General features: G+C 38.5%; 2 protein-coding genes and 3 long non-coding RNA genes across 11 annotated transcripts in view; 3 read left to right on the forward strand and 2 right to left on the reverse strand.

Annotated features, from left to right (window-relative positions):
• On the reverse strand, positions 1 to 2274 carry LOC122539736 (homeobox protein Hox-A2-like). 2 transcript variants are annotated; one of them, XM_043674769.2, is made up of 2 exons: positions 1775 to 2274; positions 1 to 1184 (listed from the first exon to the last, which is right to left on the reverse strand). In XM_043674769.2, the coding sequence occupies exons 1-2, from the start codon at positions 2133 to 2135 to the stop codon at positions 472 to 474; spliced, it is 1074 nt and encodes a 357-aa protein (XP_043530704.1). In that variant the 5' UTR covers positions 2136 to 2274; the 3' UTR covers positions 1 to 471. The 2 variants fall into 2 exon arrangements, with proteins under 2 accessions (XP_043530704.1, XP_043530703.1); XM_043674768.2 differs by having other exon boundaries at positions 1 to 1187.
• A 384-nt stretch (positions 2275 to 2658) lies between these two features.
• On the forward strand, positions 2659 to 5498 carry LOC148141539 (uncharacterized). The gene is made up of 2 exons (XR_015752475.1): positions 2659 to 2796; positions 5371 to 5498. It is a non-coding gene; the product is annotated as an uncharacterized LOC148141539 (long non-coding RNA).
• A 324-nt stretch (positions 5499 to 5822) lies between these two features.
• The window catches only part of hoxb3a (homeobox B3a), a 46083-nt gene continuing 28966 nt past the window's right edge, over positions 5823 to 22939 (reverse strand). Inside the window, exons 1-5 of one of the 5 annotated variants that reach the window (XM_087977727.1) lie at positions 15872 to 16000; positions 14092 to 14158; positions 11863 to 11943; positions 8384 to 8914; positions 5823 to 7523 (exon numbers count right to left, since the gene is read on the reverse strand). In XM_087977727.1, coding sequence (XP_087833853.1) covers positions 6754 to 7523; positions 8384 to 8798 — 1185 coding nt within the window. In that variant the 5' untranslated portion in view covers positions 8799 to 8914; positions 11863 to 11943; positions 14092 to 14158; positions 15872 to 16000 and the 3' untranslated portion in view covers positions 5823 to 6753. Of the gene's footprint in view, positions 7524 to 8383; positions 8915 to 9626; positions 9671 to 11862; positions 11944 to 14091; positions 14159 to 15871; positions 16001 to 22939 lie in introns of those variants that run through there. The other 4 variants (XM_087977729.1, XM_043674767.2, XM_087977730.1 and 1 more) reach the window with 4 other exon arrangements.
• On the forward strand, positions 13261 to 14581 carry LOC148141540 (uncharacterized). The gene is made up of 3 exons (XR_015752476.1): positions 13261 to 13596; positions 13690 to 13759; positions 14030 to 14581. It is a non-coding gene; the product is annotated as an uncharacterized LOC148141540 (long non-coding RNA).
• Positions 16031 to 22016, forward strand: LOC122539747 (uncharacterized). Of its 2 annotated transcripts, none has more exons than XR_006309171.2 (3): positions 16031 to 16312; positions 18296 to 18513; positions 18935 to 20374. It is a non-coding gene; the product is annotated as an uncharacterized LOC122539747 (long non-coding RNA). The 2 variants fall into 2 exon arrangements; XR_006309170.2 differs by lacking the exon at positions 18935 to 20374 and adding an exon at positions 21628 to 22016 and having other exon boundaries at positions 16043 to 16312.

The following is a 22939-nucleotide window of genomic DNA, read 5'->3' on the forward strand; positions in this document are numbered from 1 at the left end:
TAAAGTTTCATTAAAGAATTAAGTCGTTTTATTTAAACTATGAAAATAATGTACAATAAATAATTTAAAATTCACTATATCGGAGCTTATAATAAATAGGCTACTTCTAAAACACAAAATAAATCAGGTGTTGTTTTGGGACTTATTAGATAAAACAGTTTTGCCATAAATACAATTCCCGTTTAAGTTTTCCTGAGTTAGTGAATAAGGGGAATCTACAATTTTTTTTCACGATTTTAACATAGTTTAGCAAAGTGAAACTGAATAAAATTGTATTTGTTTAAATACCTGTGCAATAAAGACAGCAATTCTTGTAGACTCCAGGTCAAGGCTGATGGATAAATTATTTACTGTGAGATAAATTCTATATTTTTCTTTAATATTCCACATTATTGTAATTTAAATAGGAAATACTGAACATATTTTTAAACATGGCTGAATTTGTACACGGGCCCTAGAGCTTCAGAATTGCTATTGATAATTAAGGTGTTGCAAGTCTATTGTGCAGAGAGCGCTGGTGAAAAAATCAAAGCTGTCCTCGGGGATATCCACAGGACTGTCGATGGAACCCTGCAAGCTGGGAGATAATCCATCGGAGAACGGCAGATAGGAATCCGAAGAAAACATGTTTAAATCTGCGAGGGGAACCAATTCGAGGGCCTCTGAACTAAGAGTGTCCAGACCAGAGCTACAAGTCTGGCCTATTGTAAACCCGTTTTCAGCGCTGGCTGTCACGTAGAAGGGGCTCTTGGCTTTTCCGTCGCTGCCGCATACAGTCAGGCCCTGCAGGTTCTGGAGTTCTTTGCTAAGTGTGTGTTGAATTTGTTTTCTTGCTTGCTCGGCGCAGTTTTTACTCTCTAAATAAGTCCCTGATGCTTCTACCGGTTGGGTAAATTGTGATGACTCCTCGCCTTTGTCCTCTGGAAGCGAACTGATAGAAAAACTAACTTCCCCGTCTTGATTTTCTTTATACTGTGATTGCCTCTTGTGCTTCATGCGTCGGTTCTGGAACCATACTTTAACTTGCCTCTCGGTTAGGTCGAGGAGGGCCGCGATCTCCACTCTGCGTGGCCTGCACAGATATTTGTTGAAGTGAAATTCTTTTTCTAGTTCCAAAAGCTGCGTGTTCGTGTACGCTGTCCTCAGTCTCCGGGAGCTGTTGCTGTTTTCCTGTTCACACTGGCCTTCTACCAAGAGATGGGCAACGAGAGAAAGCGAGAAAGAAAGAAAATGAGGAGGAGTGAAAGTGAATGTTTAACATTGAAAAGATTTGCAATAGCTTCTATTAGGCAGACGCCATTCTTTCACAAATTAGATTGAAAGTAGCTTTGTGAAAGCTTCTTTCTTGCAAGCGTCGATAAAATGCTTTACACTTTACAGAAATAATCTCAGCGTTGACGCATTCGTGCTGGAGAACAGATCGTTTCCCTTTCACGAGTTGCTGGAGCTTTTAAGAGTTTGAGCAACATGGCCGCCGAGAATGCAAATATCAAAATCTATAGGATGTCGAAATACTTAGACAACGTTAATCGCGTATTGAAACATTACATTAAATATTACAATGAATAAGAATTTTAATGCCAAGTGCTAGATCGTTCAATTAGAAATGCTTTTCATAAATTAAGCAACAACAAAATTCCAGACTAATCTGTGCCTTGCTGCATGTTGTAAGCTCCGCTCTAATTAGTGTAGATACTATAAGCGAAAGTTTGAGTTTTGTAAATTACAATGCTTATCTAAACGATGCAGAGAAAGTCTGGGCTTTGGGGCAGACCTGTCGGAGACTCCGCTGTCTGAGAGGACCCAGGGATCGGAGCTGACAATGACAGAGGTGTCTCGTTGTTTTTTTTCGACTTTTTCTCTTTCATCCACGGGAACTCGGCCGCGGCAGCAGATGGGAATAGGCCATTTGGAGGCCGTTTTTCGCGACTTGGCCGCGGCTGGTTGCTGCTGGGATTCAAGCTCGGGATAGTCTGCTCAAAAGGAGGAGGAATTAGTGTCGAGTGTGAAAGCGTCGAGTTCTTGATTGATGAACTTTGAAATGTATCAGCGACAGCAGGGAAGGACGTCAGGCATTCGGCGAGCGAAGGCTGGCTGTTAATAAAACCTATCTCTCGCTCCAATTCGAAATTCATGGCCTTCTTAATCCCAAACGGAAAAAAAAGTTATGAATATCGAGAAAAATAATATTTTCAGGCTTTAATTCTGTATCTCTGATATTACAAGGCGTATGGAGACCGACTCTATTAAACTGTGGACTAGATTGAAATTGGACCAAATTCGTTGTCACATGATTGGCGTTGCCCAATAGCAATTTGTTGTCTATGAAAAGAAATCATTATCTCTGCAATTGATCCAAAAAGTGAAGAAACAAATGATTCCACTTTATTTTGCCGTCAGAATTTTAAGTTTGATTTCAGAATTTTTCAGATCAGTCTTGTGATATTTCTTCGTTTTTAAGAAACCTGAATGTTGATTTTTGCAAAAGAATTCTGCCAATTATATCAGAGTATTTTGCAATTCAAGTGAAGACGATTTGCACCTAAAATCTGGCGGCTTGAGTAATTAACAAGGTACCTCATTAATCTTCAAAGTTTTGACAAGAGGGCCAGTAACAAAATAGAACTTTCACAAGATCAGCCAGGCAGTTGCAATTTGCCTGTAGGAAAGTTCTAAACCCTTTAAATGGTTGTATCATTGGACACAATTCACTAAATGTGCTTTTTCTAATTATCGAACGGAAATAAATGCTATTAAAGTAGTTTTACAAAGCAGCGAAGAGGTTTCTGAAACTAGGTAAGTATCCGATTTTAATTTGAGGACGCCTCGAAATTGTGAGAAAGTATTGAATAACTATTTTTACTTATTTGATCTATCTATCCAGAAGAAAGTTGCTGCAACTTTTTTTTATCAATCTATTTACCAATCGATCCAGTAATTCCTCCATCCCTATGCAACCGTTCTAACCAGCTTTTAAGGGGATTTTAGAAATGTTTTCATTTAAAAACTTACTTAGAAGTATGCGAGTTAATTGAGAACTTGTTTTCCCTGCTTACTTGATTAGCAAAAACTCGAGGCTGTGTAAAGTTGAGACATTTTTATTTTTGAAAATGTTGTTGTAGAGTTTGGCTAGCGTGAGAGTTACAACAGATTTTTTTTAAAAATCTGAACCCAAGAAAGAACTGAAGGCGGCCTCGATCAATCTTTCCCCACAGAAGAGCTTGACAGCTAAGCCTTGGGAGCAAACACTGAAGAATTCGCCTCCCCATATCAATTGCCAGGAAGCGAGATTGGCCTTCCTTTTTGACCATCATTCTTTTAAAAAAGTGGCGAAATACATTTGTTTTAAAATAAAACGTCCAAAACACAGAGATTCATAGTGAATCATTGACTAATGAGAACCGAGAGACCAAAAATGCAAACATACAGTTACATTAGAGCATTATTAAGTTTTGAAGGGGAAAAGTATTAGGCATTGCCTTGGCTCAGTTTGTAATCCCTCGTGGTAAAGTATTGTGTGGGACGTGTAAATGACTTCGTGCGATGGGGTCCTAGAAACCTTTGTTTGTTCAAACGTGTGTGGGTGCAAGTATTTAACTGCGGGCCCCGGTAGGCCTCTGAAATACTAAAACAATTCTGAACAGAAGAACTATAGCCCTGTATATACTCGAAAATTATTCCAACGTTAGGATTTTAATTATATTTTTAAAACACGTTTAATTCAGCTACTAAATTTATCAACTGTTTTAACTGTTCAACCCTGATTCACTGAGTGTGAAGCTTGAGTCGGGAGCATTGACTGAGGAATAATTGGTTAAAACGTGACGTGAGAAAGGCCTGTATGTAACATGGCGTGTGATTTTGTTTTGAATTGGTAGAAACGATTTATTTTCATCGTGCGCGTATCTTAGAATAATATATCTTATTCAGAGTTCTAAAAATCTTTGATGTTTAAAATGTTATAAATTGGAAGGATTTACGAGTTAAATGCGATAAAGTTAAATACTGTTTTGCTGTGGTTTTGGACTCAGTCCCTCTCTAACTCTACATGTATCTAAATGATTGCAATGCAAAGAGAGCAATAAAATTCTTGGCGCTGGAAAACAAATTTATGATATTTTAAATAGAAGTTGATATAAAGATTATTGCAATTAATTAAATAACACCCAATGATGCCAAAAATAAAATTGGCTTCTAGTTGGTGATAGTTTTATTTTCTCTTGTGCTCTGAAGAACGCGAAATGATTGAAGCTTTTCTAAAGATCGCCATCACAAGCAAAATGTATTTAGTCGTTTTTGTTGGGGGATGTTTGTATCTGGGTGGCGAGAGGTCGAAAATCGAACAATATGGCGCCGAATCGTTTTAGCTCTGGTTGACATCAGCTGCAAAATTGTATTTGGAAAACCCTGGAGAATTGTTATACGATCTCAGGAAAACTTTCACACAGATCCGTGGCTTTTAAATGTCCATATCACTGCGCATATGATTACGAACTGATTGAGCATTGCCTTTCATGTTGATTTCACAAGAACAGAATAATAAATTTCTTTTTAAATTCAGGTTTAGCGAAAATCAAAGAAAAGGGTCAAATGATCTGCGTTTTAAAATGGAGAGCATTACTTAGGAAAACATTAACCATGATTATTAATACTTCTGACTTTGTTTATGAAATTATAACTGATGCCCACTATAACTCTTGTTGATCTTTTGAAACTGGTGGTGCAGAAATAAGAATATCCGTGACCTTTTGCATTAAGAAATAAGTAATATATAAAATAAAGCAAATTAATTAAGTTATTATTATATTCCATAATTTACCTGACTAAGAAAGAACATGCTTAAACAATTAATGTAGCGTTGATAGCCGTTGTTAGAAGCAAATGTGTGTTTATATGATTAGATAACCTTAATCACTCTGCGCTTTTCTTTCCCTATATTTCTGATAGGTTAAAGCAATTGTTACAATGTGTGATTATGACTTTAGTGCTTGACGTGATTACAACAAGACGTTTGTTTTGTATTGTTTTAGGGCATGGAACACCTAATAAACTGAGTTTTTAAAAGTGCAATAGAAGTTTTGTTAGAGCAATAAACTTCTCAGCTATTTTCATTCTGCAGTTTAGTATCAAAACCTGAATAATTGGGGTGTCAAGTTACATTTTCATGGTGGTTAATGCTATTTTCTCAATTATTTGCTAGGCTTTAGAGTTTACAGAAATCTTGAAATCAAAATCCATCCTTATACACATTCTTTATCAAATGAATCGATTGCCAGACCAAGAAAAATATCTCATTTGGAATGGAATTTTCTGAAAATGTATGTGTACTTTGGCAGCCTGTTCATGCTTTGGTCTTTGTTTCTCTTGCAGATCCAATGACTGGTTTGCCCAGACAGCACGTGGTGTCTCCTTACACCGGATGGAAACTTTTTACCCCTTAATTCCTGAATGTTTGTGTAAGTCTCTGGACCTTGTTTGGTAATAAAGACATTTACAAGCTGGAAAAGTGCTTCATTCTTTAGCTTTGTACGCGGCCTTATCTGAGACCACTCTCCTTTGCACGCATCCCCTCCCCCACATTAGTATTAAAATAGACAAGACTTGTAAGTTATTGGGCAATAAACTATAAACGAGGTTGAGCTGGTACCAATGTGTGAAATATCTGTGTGGGAGAGATGCAGACAAAGAGCTTACAACGTATGATTTGAATAGTTTTGCAATCACTGTTGTCTATTTCTGAAATAGGCATTACTGTAAACGGCCTATTACTTGTTTTGATGCCTACTTCATGTTCATATTTGATATATAAACCATACAACAAATTCTGTTAATAGGAGATTTATTCCAGAATTGTTTGACAGACAACTCTTAGCAAGGAAAATAACTACGAAGAAGGCAAGGAGTGTCAGAAAAAGAGGATTTGCTATATTTTTCTAAATCATGACTATACAATTACTGCCCGATTCTGTTCCCATGCCTTCAATATAACTACATTATTTGTAGGTACAATGGTAGCAGAAAACTACATTCTTGTTCTAGTTTACATTAACTAAAATAAACTTGTTTACAGTGACATGAATACAACTGCGTGGACAGGTAAATACTAAAAAGTACATTTTTATTTTTTTATATAAATACGTATTGTTGGGGATAAATAATACAAAAAAGAAGAAATATTTTCCTGGCATAATCAATAAATATATCTGCATGTTCACCAGAATAGACACATATTGAAAGACGCACCAGCTACTCAATTTTAAGATTCCTTCAAGGCTGGGTTGGAATTGCTTGCCTCTTATGAGTTGTTTCACCCATTGAAATGTAAACAATAAGTGCAATACAGGTGTCCAAAGGAAATTCAGCATCAGCAAATACCCAAAATGTCTTCACTTTTGCTTTTTTTCAAAGGACAGAAGATTTGTTCATTTACCCTGTTTCACGTTGAGTCCAAAAAACAAATGTACAATCTTTAAGATTTTGCATTATAAAGTTTAAGAACCCTAAAGATTGTAATGGAGAGGGGAGGATGGGAAGGGTGGGGTGGGGAGCAGGGACTGTGGAATGTAGTAGGTATACTCTATATAGGAGGGGTTAGTTCTGTAAGGGGACAATATAAGCAACATATATTAATACAAGTTAGCATACATGATTGAGAAGACCTCAATAAGGGAATGGGTCAAAAACCTATCATGAGAAAAGGAAAGGGTGACTTGTTGTTTACTTCTGTTCAGCAAAGCTTCCTGCTTGGGCCTGCTACAGATGGGTCAGCTTTGGAGCTTCCTGAATTCTTCCCTGAGAAGGATGATGCGATGTAAGGTCTGTGTAGGTTGGATGTGGGTCACAAGGTCCATGGTGCTGATTGGGAGTCATCTGAGCAGCACCATTGTAGTCCATGTTTGAAGATGCAGGGTGAGAAAGGTGATTGAGGCCGAAGAGAGAGGGCCCCGAAGCGGACATAGAATCCACGTAGTTCCCGCCAACGTATACAGGGCTACCCTGCAAGTTTGGTGTCCCATAATTGCCATTCCCCTGTAGCGAATGGGGCTCGTATTCAGGAGCTGTCCCAGGGTATCTTTTCTGTTGCTGAGATGGGCAACCTTTCATCGGGTTTTGGTAACTTGTGGTCATAGCATAAGCGTTCTGATGAGGTTTATTGAAAGGCGGCGGTGAAGGGGCGTCATAGGCAGAGTTGTTCGCAAGCGGATGCATGGCGTTGACAAATCCGGTAGGGGCCTGGACGGGGAGCGGGGGACTTCCCGTGGGCGATTGTCCTCCGGAAGAACTCACCATGCCTTTCGTTTTTTGATCCTTTTTGTACTTCATTCGGCGGTTCTGAAACCAGATCTTGATCTGTCGTTCACTGAGGTTCAGCAGGTTCGCCATCTCGACTCGGCGAGGTCTGCAAAGGTAACGGTTAAAATGGAATTCTTTCTCCAGCTCCACCAACTGCGCGCTGGTATAGGCAGTGCGCGCTCGCTTCGAGGCAGAACCCGGCGGGCTTTTGTCCCCACTGACATTTTCAGCTGTGAGCAATAAAATAAAGATAATCACCTCTTAAAAGTGCACTGATCTGAACAAGGAAATTCTCCACATAAATTTAATAAGTCTTGAAAGAAAAACAGAGTCCTCCTTCTTAACACATCAAGGCCTATCATTTCATATTAAACGTTATTAAAAGTTCTATACCCCCAACACCAGAAATATGACGTGGGATCCCCAGAGCTCAGAAAATTGAATCATAATCATATTGACACAATGTTTAGAACAATATATTCCACAATTGAAGTGATACACTAAAGAGGACAGGGCAAATGCTGATTTGCAACGTAACCAACCTAATTATATTATTATGACCCATTCAAAGTCAGGTTTAGAATGGAAAACTGCAAGGTACGATTTGGTTAATGTTGCTGTTATTAGTAAGAACACTAGTAAAAGCTGCATTAGTATTTCTAGGCTTGCAGCATATTTGTAATTACTTGCATTTTATTACTTCACTTTTTGATGTATTATCAACTTCCTGGCTTCACAATCACCAGTATGTGATCTTTCTCCATTCAGGGCTATTTAGGAGCACGGGGCCAGTCAGCATTTTTTTTTTAGCATTAAATGGTAAAATATCTTTTAGTTTCAAATCAACATAATAATTAATTGAGAAAGTGGGAGAAGTGGCGGAAGATGGTGGGGTGGCAAAGGTTGCTGAGGGCAATAACCTTAAATTTTAACAATGGGCCATCAAAGTGTTAAAGCGATATATAGCCAAAAGCTTTACGTGACACAGATACTTAAAATTCGTGTTTTTAATGCTTTGATTTTAAAATATAGCGCAGTCTTTAAATTTGATGTTTGGATCCCTAAAACTGCGAAAAGAAAGTTGGTGTACCTGTACTGGGACAGTTGTTATTTTTTTGCTTGGAGTTTTGCCGTGACTCTTTCATCCACGGGAATATCTGCTTGGTGAGGCTGGGAGTGGACGTGTGGGAAGACTTGGGCAGAGTCTTGCTGGTGCCTGGTTGTGTCGAGTTGCTGCTGGGGTTTTGGGGAGGTGAGACAGGTGGAGGTTGGCGGTGCTCGGGGAGGTTCGAACGCATGCAGCTCCCATTGATGTCTTTAGATTTGGGATGCGGAACACTAGTGCCAGCTGGCTGAAGGGAACAGGCCGATCTCTGAAAATCACTTTCAACGTGAGAAGATGGTGGATAGGGTTCCTGCGCCACTTCATAGCTGAAGCCATTTGCTCCCTGGTATGTGTATCCACTGAATAGCGTACAGTTGTCGTAGTATGTCGTTTTTTGCATCTCGCAGTTTCCCAATATTTATTTCACAAACTGTCAGGGTCCTGACACCCTTATCGAATAACATTGGCACCCCGATTCACGTGACGTTTTCTTCCAATAGCCTCCTGGCAGTTGACCTAAGGTTAGAAGAACCACAGAATAATAGTGGAACGTGTGTGAATCCATCTTACATACTCAAAAGCAAATGACATGAATAGCGTTCACCAAACAAGCACAGCAGATGCCATGGCTAGTCTTGATTCCTGCCTATTTTGGACTGGAGAGGGGGGCACGCAAAAACACACACTCACTTGCACTGAGTCCTGGAAGAAAACTAAACAGAATCACATAGCCATCTGCAAAACTATTTTAATAGAGATCAGATTCGGCATTAGCTCACTGCTAAATTCTTTTGGTTTAGGCAATGTTCCAAAAATGATCATTATTTATGAAAAAAAAACTTCACACGAAGTCGGGTTTGGTATCTTAACATGCAGTTATATAAACTTTCACAACGAGTTCAGTTAAAATACGCACAAAACATCGTTACATTTCATTTCATTGCCCCTTGCTTGATTAATTGTCATGCTGTCAATATTCTAGATTAAAAATCTGACCTACCGCTTAAAATTAGGTTTACATCTATTGTTATAAAGCGAAGCTGCCAAGGTATCAACATTTATAAATGTACAGCGTTCATGGCGGGATAAGATTTCCCCTGAAAACATCTGGTTTAAATAGAAGGAAACTTATTGATGTTTCAGTAGCTATGTATTCAAACCCTAATCCGAAACATACTTTTATAGTCACCATAATTTCTTGTTTAATGCCGCGATCTAGAATTTATACCTCTTAACTCCATTACTGTTAGGCAGCACTGACAATATGAGAAGCTACATGGAGGAAAAAAAATACAATGAAATACTACCGAGAAACAGTAAAACATTCTCATTTTATATACACAGGAATTACAGTCTATTAACCATTTGGGTTAACTGTTTTCTAAAAATACACACGTATCTATTTAATGTGGCTGTTAATAGCGTGTTACTTTGCCATGGTGAAGGTGAGAAGTAAGTGATTTTGTTCTTATCTCCCCCTGTCCATGTGTAAACTGGATATGTTTTTGGACGTCTCATGGCTTGGCCTTGCGGCAATATTTTAGGACCCTTTTCCTCTTCCCCGCCACAGCTTTAACTATTCATGATGGATCGGCAAAGTATTTCAAACCTGAAATACAAGAGGTTGTATTCTGCATGACCAGCATTTGAACCTCTCTCTTAACCAAGAAACAAAAAGGATAATAGATGCTGTCTTGGAAGGTGCTCTATAATTTGATGTATGAGGGGTCAGCGGACCAATAAAGATTTTTTTGGGGTGAAAAAAAAGTGCAAGGACTCCCGGAGCGGCTCGAACGCGGAGAGTCAACGGCGAGGCTTGGTCGGCATAATCCTCATACTGCTTAAATGTGCAGAGATTTCTTGTCTGCTCCACACTGGCACATTGTTTTCCAGTTTATGTTTGAAGTACATTTTCAGGTTGACACTTTTTAAGATTCGCAACACCAGCCGCAATTACAAACAATAGTGTAAAACCGACTAGTATGTAGGGGAAGCGGTCAGTTCTTTCCAAAACTTGCACAGTTTCCCTCCCTCTCTCTTCCTCTCCTTCTCCTTCTCTTTCTATCCAACAATTCATTCCGAAATATCAATGTTGGTATTTGGCATTGCCTAAAGATACGTGAAGTCAAAGTATTCGAATGAAGTTAAGCAGCACGCAATCTGCTTATCTGTCTCGCAGGAAGCACTGTACATCTCAGTCATGTTAGATATGATTTAATTTTTAAAATGATTCTCAAGCTTTCTACAGTTTAAATCGGCGGAATGTTTATTTGTCAGACGATTCGGTGTTGAAAATATAATTAAAACTCTTCGTGAAAGAAGGAATTAAAATATGTTTCTAAATCATTTTTTGCTTTATAGAATGTTTATGAGGCCCTGGCGCTTTGCGTTAAAATTATATTTAACGTCTTTGGCATAAACTATCCAAATCAAAGGATTGAAAATGTATTTAAAAACCAAACAAAGCATTCGAGGCATGGGGTTGTTACAAAATTGAACTCCCTCGTCACGGACTACCTGCTTTCAAACGTACACTTTGAAATGATAAAATCGAATTTTATAATGCGCAAGTTTACGCTTCTGTTCATTTGTACTTCGCGAGGATTGTCGGATATGATCTTTGTTCTTTAAGAGAGGGCCAGTGTTCCTAATACATTATAATTAGATTTTAAAAACAGTAAAATTTCAACCTTTGCATTCAAAGCCGGCAGAGCAATATTCTTCCATCATTCACCAATAGCGAGAAAGGGTGAAATGTTTTATTTAGTTAAGCATGCACACAAAATAATAATTTCGAACCAAAATGACCCGCCTTCAGCCGGGTGCACGGCTGCACGGAATGAACTCTAGGCTGTAACGGAGTTTAAGCGAGCCAATAAAACTGGATTTTTACAGCAAAATTCAATAATGTTTCCATTTCAAATGATGATCTGATAAATATAGAACAGAGCCAGCAAAGTCAGGCGTGCTCCAGTCGCCGGCTGCCACCATGTTTCGGAGAAACACTAAGGCTGGAAGAGTAATATCCTGAGATTTCACTCTCCACAATCCCGACACGCTGTACCTGCAGGTCTCAAGGCATTACAGAGCTAAACAAGCGAAGGGCCATTTGATTGTCCAAAATGTGTTAAATATTCAGAAAACAACCATCCTAGCTAATGGGACAACAATAGGGGAAGTCGTCATACACCTTAAATTATAGAGCACTGTAAGACGTCCACGTAAATATGTCTTAAGTCACAACTGAGAGCTTGGTTTTGAAAAATGCTCCAAATTAGCCCCTAAAAAAGGCCCAAGGAACGGGCTCCGTGTTGAATTCAGATGCAATGTGAAACAGTCGCTGCGTGAAAGGAAGCTATAGCTTGTGAACTCTTCTTGAACCGAGATTGAAGTCATATGGTCATAAATCACTGGGACATATACTCCGCCATTCACGAGTGATAGCCTATTTGAGTCCAGCTTACCTTAGCCACTGACGATAGAAGCAGAGCAAGACATAATATTTCAGATTCACCACGCAATCGATAAGCAGGAGTTTCCAAATTCTTTTATATACATATACAAAAGGAAGGATAAAACAGCTGGTTATGGCGCTGAAATTCACCCGTTGAAGGTAACGGCAAAGAAAGGCGAGATGGTACAGCTTCAAAGAACTGTAGAAAGCTCAAGGCTTGAATGGACAGCCCTGATATTATTGAGCCCTAGACTGGTACGCCCTACTCACAGATAACAATGGTTTCTCAGCTTTACAGGGCAGAGTGAACTAGAAAGGAAACCCATATATTCGGTATGTTTGTTCTGAATACGTATATATATTAGAAGCACGGTTTAAGGGGAAAAAACAATTTCTTTCTTGAATGCTGGGCAGGCAACGAGTGTTAATCCCCTCGAAACACAGCGTCACAAGTGAAAAATTATGCTAATTAGCGACGTGGTGGACAAGGCCTCGACTGAGATGGCAAGCTCGCTGTTTGCTTCACGTGTTTGGCAATTAAGTATCAGCTTATGGTATTATATTTTTCGGGTAAAGTGAAGCATTTCGCATTTCAAAATAATATTACCGGAACCTATAATAATAAAGTGAACTTCTATTGCAGAACACAAGGGAGAATTATATTCCGTGCCACCGTCTTGTTTATTGAACTCGTGGACGGAATCAATAATTCATAATGTATTCATGATATTAAAAAAATCGAGTGTCCGACTGGGCGCGGTGGAAAAAGAAAGAAAATCAACTCAGCGTAAATTATGAGGGTCGGCAGGAGTGGGGGCGTGGGGCGGTGGGGCTGGATGGGGGGGTGGTGGTTGGGGGGGAAGTGGGTAGGCAGAGTGGGGGGGAATAGATTAGGTAATTCTGTCGTGTTGAATATGTAGTAACGGGCAAGATGCAACAGCCTCTCTCTAAACTTTTAATGTCAGCTGTGTTATGCACTTGCTTGGACACTTAAGGTATTTTTTTTTCCAAATTTTTAAAAAATGCCCATTTGAAGATGGAGACAGAGAAAGAATTGTCATTTGCGTGAAAGCCATTGAAAAAAGAATTTGGAGCTTAAGCTTTTTTTATGCATGCAACTGCTTCTGTCGTTTATGGCTACGTAAGATTTATGACTTCATGACACTGGAGCTGTAAACAGTGTAAAAGGGATAGATGTTGCACGAGGTTAGGTACATGAAAGGGGAGCCTGAAGGGCGTAGGAGGAAGACCAGCGAAAGAATCTACAACTCTGCAACTTTCATTAAGCCTTCATACTATTTTGCATTTTTTTCGCCAAGTTTGTCTTTATTTTTCGGGGGGCGTGTGGGGGGCGGGGGGGGGGAGGTGGGAGGGGGAGGTGGAGGTGGTGGGCGTGGGGGGGGGGGAGGCGGGTTCGTGGAAGTGAAGTGGGTAGAGGTTAAAGAAGCAACTCAGAAGTCCGTGGCCTTCATTAGGTGAACGCTCCACTTCTGTTGGATTATGAGAGGCGACGAACGGATTGATTTTTATTAACGTGCAGTGATTTCCTACAACGCAGGGCTCCACTGCCAAAGGAGTAACTTCATAAAGCAAGGCTAAATTCGTGCTGTTAAAAAAGTGTTCATTCTGCTTATAAGTAAGACAGGTTAGAAACTTTATACACGATTGCATATTATTTTCAATAGCGTCTTGGCTGAATAAACAACTTTGCAACTCCCCAACTTCTCTGAATGAACGATTTTCGGTAATTGCATTTTCTTGCACATATTATTTTGCCTATGATTTACCTCTGCGTCTGGGAAAGGAGTCGGTTTCAACAATGGACCTTTTTTTCTAGGTTCAACATGGATCCCACAACTCTACCAATTTCGAAATTCGGGGATTTTAAAGTAAAATCTCACGTGGTGGTAAGATATTTTACTTGAACATGCCGGTGCAATGTCGAAAGTTGCTTTTATTCTTGTAGAACAAGTTACTCCTGATTATTGTCAACAAAACATTTGAATTATTCTAAATCGGATTTCTAATAACATATCAATTGGGAATTTGGAACTGGATAATATGACGTGACAGAGCTTGAACAATGTGCGCAATGTATAACTTGATATAATGTAGTTTATTTAATGTTAACTCAATTAGTCCACCTATCCTTCTATCCTTTTTTTTCTATCTGATAGATAAGTAGAACATTGAATTCTGGGAAATGGTTCAGGTATGGAATGAACGCAATATGACTTACCGCAGTAGTGCTGCTAGTCCTCGATCCAAGGTGCAGCTGCTGACAGGGTCTTTATAAAGAGCCAAGACTGCAAAAAAAAAGAAAGAAAAAGAGAAACCTTCGATCAAGTAAATCGTTACAAAATCGAATTCGTTGCACACGACGAAGAAATCGAGTGTTTTCGAGCAAGTGACAGAAAGAAGCATCTAAAAGTGGAGCGTCAGGAATCAGGAGCAGATTGTGCATTAGTAATAATGTTTAACAAATGGCAGCCTATTGTACTCGCATATAAACATTAATTGTCAATGCTTTAATTTATACATTTTTATGTTACATGTACATTGGTCTGCTCACCCAACCAGCATTTTGACTCTTTTAATTGAAATAACATGCTGTGTATATTTTTGAAATTGCACTTGAAAAGTTGTTTGTGCTTAATCATTGTATTTCGTGCATTTTTGTGGAATTCTTGCCAAGAGGTCAATAAATTAAATATCTTTGCCACCCTAAACCACTTACTTGCCTGATTTTATTACCTCCTAACTGTTGTTAACCTATCTTTAGTTTAAAACACACATGTTTAGTCAGTTTTATATGCTGTTTGGATCAAGTCGGCGTTTAATTCAACTTTGAGCTTTTAACAGTGAAAATTACATTAATACATATTTGCAAAGTGTTTGCATTGCCACAATGAATCTTTGTTATTTTACTTTGAACAGCTATTCAAAATTAGGATCACTACGTTGAATTATTTAATATTTGCATTCTTATTTTAAAATCAGTGATTTCATTGAAACTAAGTTCTCTTCGATTGCAATAAAAAGTGGGGAAGCTGATATCTTTAATAATGAAAATTGTTGTGTTCTTTCATATGATTCTGCTATTGGTCCCGAGTAAAATATTCGTTACACTTTACCCCAAAAGGCATCAATTCCGGAAAGATAAAATACACAAAGCGTTCTGATCTCCCGGAATAAAATGTTTCCCTCCGTCCGAAAGCTGCAACAGTTACGCACGTTGAATCGTTAACCTTTCCTATCGAATGAATTGAATTGTAAATATTTAAAAGGGTTAACTACGAAATGTGAGAAATGGAAAAGTAATACTGTTCGTCGAATCTTAATAATAAAGATTGCGCACTTATGTGTGACTAGACGCCAGCAGCGCAGCAGAACAAAGGAGAAGGAAAACTGGGTGCGGGTTAAGGCAGGAATTCACCTGCTGGTTGTAATAAACGAAAGTCTTCGGTGTTTTCATATAAAACATTAAAATTAGTTGAATTATACAGTTGTGTTAACTTTAATTGTTTTTCGGCATATTTATTCGTCGGCAGGGTTCCATTCCTGGGACAAATGCAATCGAAAAGGTTTAGTTCTTTGCTGCGGACTGCTAAACTCATAAATTATTTACCTTGTCTGGGAAACAAATGTTCAAGAATCATTGGTTGCCATAATGGGCTATGGTTAAAATTTGTTTTCTTTTTGCTAAATTAATATGAATTCCAAAGGAAAAAAAAAGACGGAAAAGAGCGTTGAGATCGATGCATGGAGAGGGTCTGAATTAGGACTCCTGAAATCACATATACACGCACACACGCACATTCACTGTTGAGTAAAATACATTGAGAATTATTCTTCCAGTGAACTAATTTACAGTCGTTGAGTATCAGGAGGACACTTAAACATTTGCAGTTGGGCTAAGTGGATAAAAAAAAGGGAAAAGAAATAAAATATGACTCAGTTCATTGTGACAGATATAAGCCTCTCTCTGAATGACCTTTCCTTGAATAGTAATAACTCACCACATTAATGATCAATCAGCGGGAAGGTTTGAAATGTGTCCAAAATAACAATCCGTCCCACTATCCCAGGCTTTCTCTGCGATCGCATATAATCCTTTTATAAGAGGTATTGGACGGCATACATATCTTCCCCCTGACCCGATTTGTTTTTTAAATGGCCTGCTGTAAATAATCAGAGTACTGACTGGGTGATCACAGCCCGGAGACACAGGCGAAGGCCTTCCATCCAAATGCCAGAGTAAATGCGCTTGGATTATGCATTCACGTGGTCAGTACGTCAACGTTTCCCCATTTTATACAGACTTTAGCAATTGTTAATTGAACTCTTCTTTTTTTGTGCATGATCGTTGAAATTCGGGCATTTCAAAAACTTGTCGCTTTCTCGTGGATGACGAAGGGCACTCTACGTTGTTATTGTTTCCGTAGAAGCTGTTTGCAAAGGTGAGTCGTTACTTAAATAAAAACCAAAATACATTCATATAATTAGCTTCTTCGAAGAACCCAAGGGAAAGTAGAGATTGAGAAACTTTTATGCTCCTTTTTACACCTCTTCAGCTTCTCTGCTGAAGGAAAGCGGCAGTTTGTTTTTTTTAGAGCAGGCCTGGTACTCCCGGTTTGGGTCAGAACTCATAAGTTGTGGTCTCCCCCTCTTGTTTTGTAGAATACTTGTGATAGTGGGCTTGGTTTACACCCACGCACGGTCTGTCAAAGTAATGTGGGACTCCAAAATTAAACGCCTTATTTATTCTCAACAAGCAAAGAATTAGTTCACAGCAGTCCACATTCTTTAGCAAGGTGGTAATATATCCGACAGCAAAATTAGCAGCATATCTTTGATTTAAGGAAGTCTTATACAGTCGCATTTGGCATACTTAGCGTAAAGTTAGACTAAAACTTAATCATTTTAGCATAAATCAGAGTAAAATGTATGAAGCAGTCGTAAAACATGTAGTATTTGCGGGTTATTTCAATACAAAATAAATAATATCATCATGCGTGCTAAATTTACCGAACATTTTGTATTTGATGCATTTTAGGTACACGTTACTTGAAAACAAAACCTAGTTTAAAGCAAGAGCTATTTATCAAATTGCAATTTACAACTACGTTATGCACTCATCGGAATGTGGTCAAGCGTCTTATTTTAAATGTAAAAGATAAAGATATCGCCTTCCTTAGATAATGTGTTCTCTAATATTTAAGCATGCTTTTTTAACATATAAAAGTGAATGCCAGCCGTACAAAACACGTTGCACAGTATACATTGGCACGTTTCCAAATGTACCTTTTCATCTGACCTATTAATGCATAACTTGTGTTTAATGTGACATTTGACCTGTAGAACAGTGACGTGCTACAGCGGTTTGTGCTCTGCAACTTGCCTAGTATCACTGGCCTTTAATTTTACTTCTCAAACGGTCGAGAAATTAACGTTAGCGTAACACTGACAAACTAAGATAAATAAAGTTATTGGTTTAAATTAACGAGAACGTTGATGGTTAGGGTGGGGGCTGGGGGTGTAAAGTGTACGTGTGTTGGTGGGGGAGGGGGGGAGTGGTTGAAATGCCTGGCATGAGTCAAAGGGAGATCAATAGGGTTACTGTACAACTGGAACAGAGGGTCTTTGATCTACGAGGCTAACCAGAATTGCAGTGACAAACTCTGCGCCTAGCTTGCAAGATAATGCACGAGAAGGGACTATCCAACAAGAAAGAGTTAATATTTAGTAAGGATACCTTTAATGTTATTGTCCTTTAACCAAATAATTTGCAGCCCAGAACGTAGAAAGAACACTTTGGAATCTGCAACTGTTTTGGCAGCCAGTAAGAAAAAAATGAAATAAAACTTGAGCTTTCCATTTGGTTCTCATTTCAGAAAAAAAGACCTCTGCTGTAAAACAGTTAGTTCTGTTTATGTGCCAAGAACGATAAAATTCAAGTTGATTATTCCTAGATCCATTCTGACGCCTGCAGTACTAACTATCTTCCTCAGCATATCAAACAATTGGTACATTTTCATTTCGCCTGAGGCTGGCTACAGCATATAAAAATGATTTGTTAAAAAAGGAGAGGAATTTAATGCAAACCCATTTTCTGCTAACATCAAACGTCGCCTTATCGCTAGCCGTCTATCTGGCTACGAATGCCTAAGGAAATAAAAACCTATTAAAACGTTTTCCGTTTAACAGAACATTGTACTACCATGAATTAGAAAATGCTCCAGTGATGTTTTTTGGTAGTACTTTAAGGTGGTGGATCCTTTCCCAGAACCGCGTTCTTGTGTATCCCAAATTATGATTATGTTCTCGGGAGGTTGAGTAATGTCGAAATTATTTTTCTATGGGAATGAATACAGGGATGTAGCAATTCGGCAAAGTTGAAAGAAGTAAAGTGTTTACCTCTTTCTGTCTCTGTCTCTCTCAAGGTTTCAAGGAGAATGCCAGGAGATTGAGTTGAGGAAGTTTAAGCGGTCAACATTGGATGGACCTCAGTTTGGAAACTTTCAAAGTCGCGAGTATAATAGCTAAACACTGTTTACCCAGGTCATAAATCATGTGCACATTCATCTTGAGGATAACACCCTATCTAAAAATGCTTTTGAAGCTTTTTGCACGAATTCAGAGGTGTCAATGGCCATCAAAGGTAGATCCAAACCAAACGTTTAACTGTTTGTTAGATCTTTAGGATGTTTGAAGAGGAGAAGAATTTTCAGAAGAAATCTTCGCCGCCCTCTTGGAAAATAGCACTTTGGGGTTGGGGGGCGCGGATGCTGATGATGAGTTGGTGGGGGTGGGGTGGGGGGGGGGGGGGAGTTGGTTGCCTGGTGTGGGAGAGGCCACGTCTGTCTTAATCCGTTACACACAAAAAGTCAGCAATAGTTCACGGAAACCAACCGGGGACCTTTCTCTCAGGTCAAGCTATGGGCCATTAATTATATCCAGCCTGGAATTCAGAGCTGCAGAGAGGAAAAATGTTTAAACTGCAGTTAACTTGGTTCGTTTACCTGTTGGATTATAGCAATGGAACTTGGAAAGCGATCACTGAATCTGGTCTTTCATCACAGGTGGTGGAGCTCAGTTATACCTCCCACGGGAGGAAAAATATTTATTGGACCCTGGTGGATTTAAAAGAAATGCATTCTGGAAGATCTCGGGAGCGTCATCGAAAGATGCATGGATTCGTTTGGCAGCAATGGATTCAATAGCAATTGGACTGTGAAGTTACAAACGGCTGGTTCCCAACTAGCCTTATAAGTGAACGGACTTTCTGCAAAAATCTGAGCAGTTTATTTATACCGGAAGCTTATATCTGCACATGCTGTTAAAAAAAAACTAGTACAAATGTACACTCAACTCTATTTAAGGGATAGGCTATTGCCAAGATATAGGCCAGAATGGTAAACAGAAGGTGAAATATAGATGCGTGTAACGTGTCCAATGGGAACTGGTCTCGTGGATGGATGTCAGAAATTGCTGAGAATACGCAGAACAACATTAGCGGACTCCTTAAAATACCGGACCCGCCAGCTAAATGTGCTGTGATATTTAGCAGTGGTCGAGAGTGAATAAGAGATGCGGAAATAGAGTGAAAGAAATATGCACAGAATATGAGAAAGCCTTAGTGAGAGAGATTCCAAAAGAAGCAATGCTAGTTCCTGAGTTCACTGCTGCAGACTGACCATGTCAATTCCCCAACAATATCCATGTGATTTATAAAATGATTACAATCATTACTTTCAAGCAAATAAACCTCAAATCTCTACGGAGTGTGAACAGGGCATCACCTTATTCTATTTTTGTTCCTCCAGTTGCAACAATTTCGGACAATTGCTCCTCAGAGACCGACCACATTTCAACACAAAGAAATGAGGGGGGGGGGGGGGGGGGGACATGGAAAATTTGGCACCAAAAACATTAGCTTTTCGGTGATTTGACGCCTTCGCTGAACAGAAAAAAAATCAAAAATCGTCACCGTTCGTAACAGGGAAATCTGTACTACCGGAGCCATCAAGTAAATTGCATCTCAAAATTAGTTTCGTTTTGTATTATCAGGGAAAGGTCAGAGGTTATAGTTATTGCAATTTCACTTTTCTAATAGCCAATCTGGGAGCATGGAACAGCATCAATATAATTTATTACCTTGTTTTTACGGGAGCTAATTTTATCGGTTATTGAGATGCGTTGAAACGCCATGAGTTGCAAAGTCAGGAACTTTACATACCTACTACAATGCTGCCGTTTAATTATATATCCTTTATGTAAGAAACTATGTGAATTTATATTTGACGCACTTTGCTTCGCAATCTTTGTCGGATGTTGCATTATGCTTATATATTTATTTTACAAAAGATTAGCAGCGAAATGATGCATGTTTGTGGAATTTTATTTGTGATCGATTATCTTATTGTCTGACTCTGCTCCATTCTTAATATTAATTTTCTATTAAACACATCTTGTAATACTGGCCTGTGTATGAACAAAATATAAATCCTTTAACGATCTGACTATTTTGAAAAAGGTGAATTGTTTATAAATTGTAACGTTAGTTTGTTTCATTTTGTTTCCTATCATTGTGCAAATACTAGGAAATTGAAATACATTGCCATCCTCGCCCCACTCTTCTGTGCGCTGTCCCAGACACACTCGCTTCCAGAGAAAATATCATTTTTTTCAGTAATTTTAAACAGCCACATACAGGCTGGCACAATATATTAACGGGGAGAAGAGACATGATTTATTATGAGTAGTATAATTACCTGTACATTAAATAGCCATCCTATAAGAGCAACGGCTATTTTGGGAGTAGGTAGGAATACTTCCTTATAACCCCTAATATATTATCATTCCGTTAAAAAGATTTTATTTAAACTATATCTGTTCAGTTTGAAGGATGTAAACGCAACTGAACGATGTAGATAAGCGAGAGAGCAAACCAATTATGAAATGAGACACCATAAATAAATCTAAAAACTGGTTCACAAACTTAATTCTGTCAGCTGATGAACAGAAAGAGAAAAAAAAAGGGTGGGAGTGGAAGGAGAGTGCACAAATCAGAAAAGCTGAGCAATTTTCCTTCTTGTTTGCATAATGTTGTTGCTCATGCAGTGGAATGCGATCTGTAGCAGAGAAAAATTAGACAACTTGGTTTACAAAACAAATAAGAAAAACAGGAAGGATCAAGATAAACAATGTTGTTCGATATCTCGGCACGGTATCGAATGCTGTGTTTTCGGCGTTTTCTTATTTTTGAAATACAGTGACCCTAGTCTTGATGCGATGCTTTCTATTGAAGTCGCCAATGCTGTTAAAGACAGGCACACGAACAAAGCCTTTAGGAGGGGCTTTTCGTTGAGTGATTCGGCAAGGCATTGTCAGCATGGTTATAAAGCACAATAATCATATGTAAATAAGAGCCTGTAATTTTTAAAGATAAAACAAATAGGCTTCAATCCTTAATATTTTCTGAATATAAGAGTTTATTCTGCCTCTCCGGGTATTTTTTTTTCAAAGAATACACATTGCTCTCAGCTCCTCTGAACGAACACTGTGCCATTGAGCATGATTCATGTGTGTTGAGGGCAGAGAGTCACATTATTTTTCCATTTTGGTGCTGGGAGTTATCAATTAATAAAGCCTCAATTGAATCCAGGGTCAGACTTGCAAAGAAATTTACACATCTTTGCTGTGGAAGCTAAGCAATATCCAATTGTGTTCTGATATCGATTTGCTAATGCCTTACCCCTTTCTCTTCTCTCAGGAGCATTTTTTGGCAAATGAAGAAAATCGACATCCCAAAGGCCTGCCAATCATAGAGCAACTGCGAGTTTTCGTTCTTTCCCCTCTTCATTTACAAGCACAGAACCAATATTCAGAGATGGAGGAAACAGATTATGTGCCACATTCTTTTAAGCCATATAAACTTTATCAAACTATTCCATGGCGTTTTAACCTTAGTTCATGTAACATATACATATGAATAGAACATATATAAATCTAACCAGTACAAAAGAACAAAGCCGGACATAGCATATTTTTATAGGAAATGTATTAAATCATAAACAAATTCCAAATTTGTTCCATGTACGGCGCTCCTTGTGTCTATTTTTTAATTTCTGCATCTTACATATTAAATAGTTAAATGGTTAATGGGTATTTTGAGATTTTTAAAATCTTTGTTGGGTTACCACATAGAATATACAATAGGTAATTCCAACGCCGAGTGTAATTATCAAAACAAACACTTAAAAGGACTTCACATAATCATAATTAAAAACGACCATTAAATATCTCTCAATAAGAAAAAGATTACCATTCAACTGACAGATAATGGTATTTTGAAAGGCACGCGTGTTTCAATACTGATGTTCTTTGCCTGCTGCAACCATTAATATTTAATGCCAATCACTAAGTTATTCTAATTTTACTACATAAAGGTTTGCACTAACGATCGGTGTTAAATGTTACGCTGCTATTAATGGCTTCAATTTGACTGGCTGGCGTCCAACCGCAGAATAAAAGGACCGAGGCGTTGTGGAAGTCTGTTAGTCTTCGCTCATTTTCAAAATTGGGTTTCGCAATTCATTTCTGGTCACCCAAAGCGCCTCCTTTACTAGGTTTTTATTCCAATGAGGCGTTGTGTTTTAAAGAATTCATACAAAACTATCCATAATTGGTAATCACGGATGCTGTAATTTAAGACCCCCAGCTATAGCTTTCATATTATCCTCTGATCTATTGCTACAAATGGCCCGCAATAATCAACTCTGGGGAGAGGATTACAGCCTTCCTCATTCCTGAATATCATCACTTGCACATCATTCTCAAAGAGCATGATTTATCACACAGACGAACATAAACAACACACAACTTACACACAATGGCATCCATAGTGCTGCTGACATATTTTGCAATAAATCAAGAAAGCAAGAAGGAAAACATTCCCACAAAAATCAAAGAAAATGGAGAAATAAACAAATATACCACCGTGGTAAATTGAGAAATAGAAGGAAAGACACTATTTGTCAAATTATATGACAGTCTTGTAAAACATAAATAACACATAATATTTA

Source organism: Chiloscyllium plagiosum, unplaced genomic scaffold (assembly GCF_037043375.1).
Source record: "Chiloscyllium plagiosum isolate Xiang-an unplaced genomic scaffold, Cpla_swu_hap1 HiC_scaffold_32, whole genome shotgun sequence".
Lineage (NCBI taxonomy): Eukaryota > Metazoa > Chordata > Chondrichthyes > Orectolobiformes > Hemiscylliidae > Chiloscyllium > Chiloscyllium plagiosum.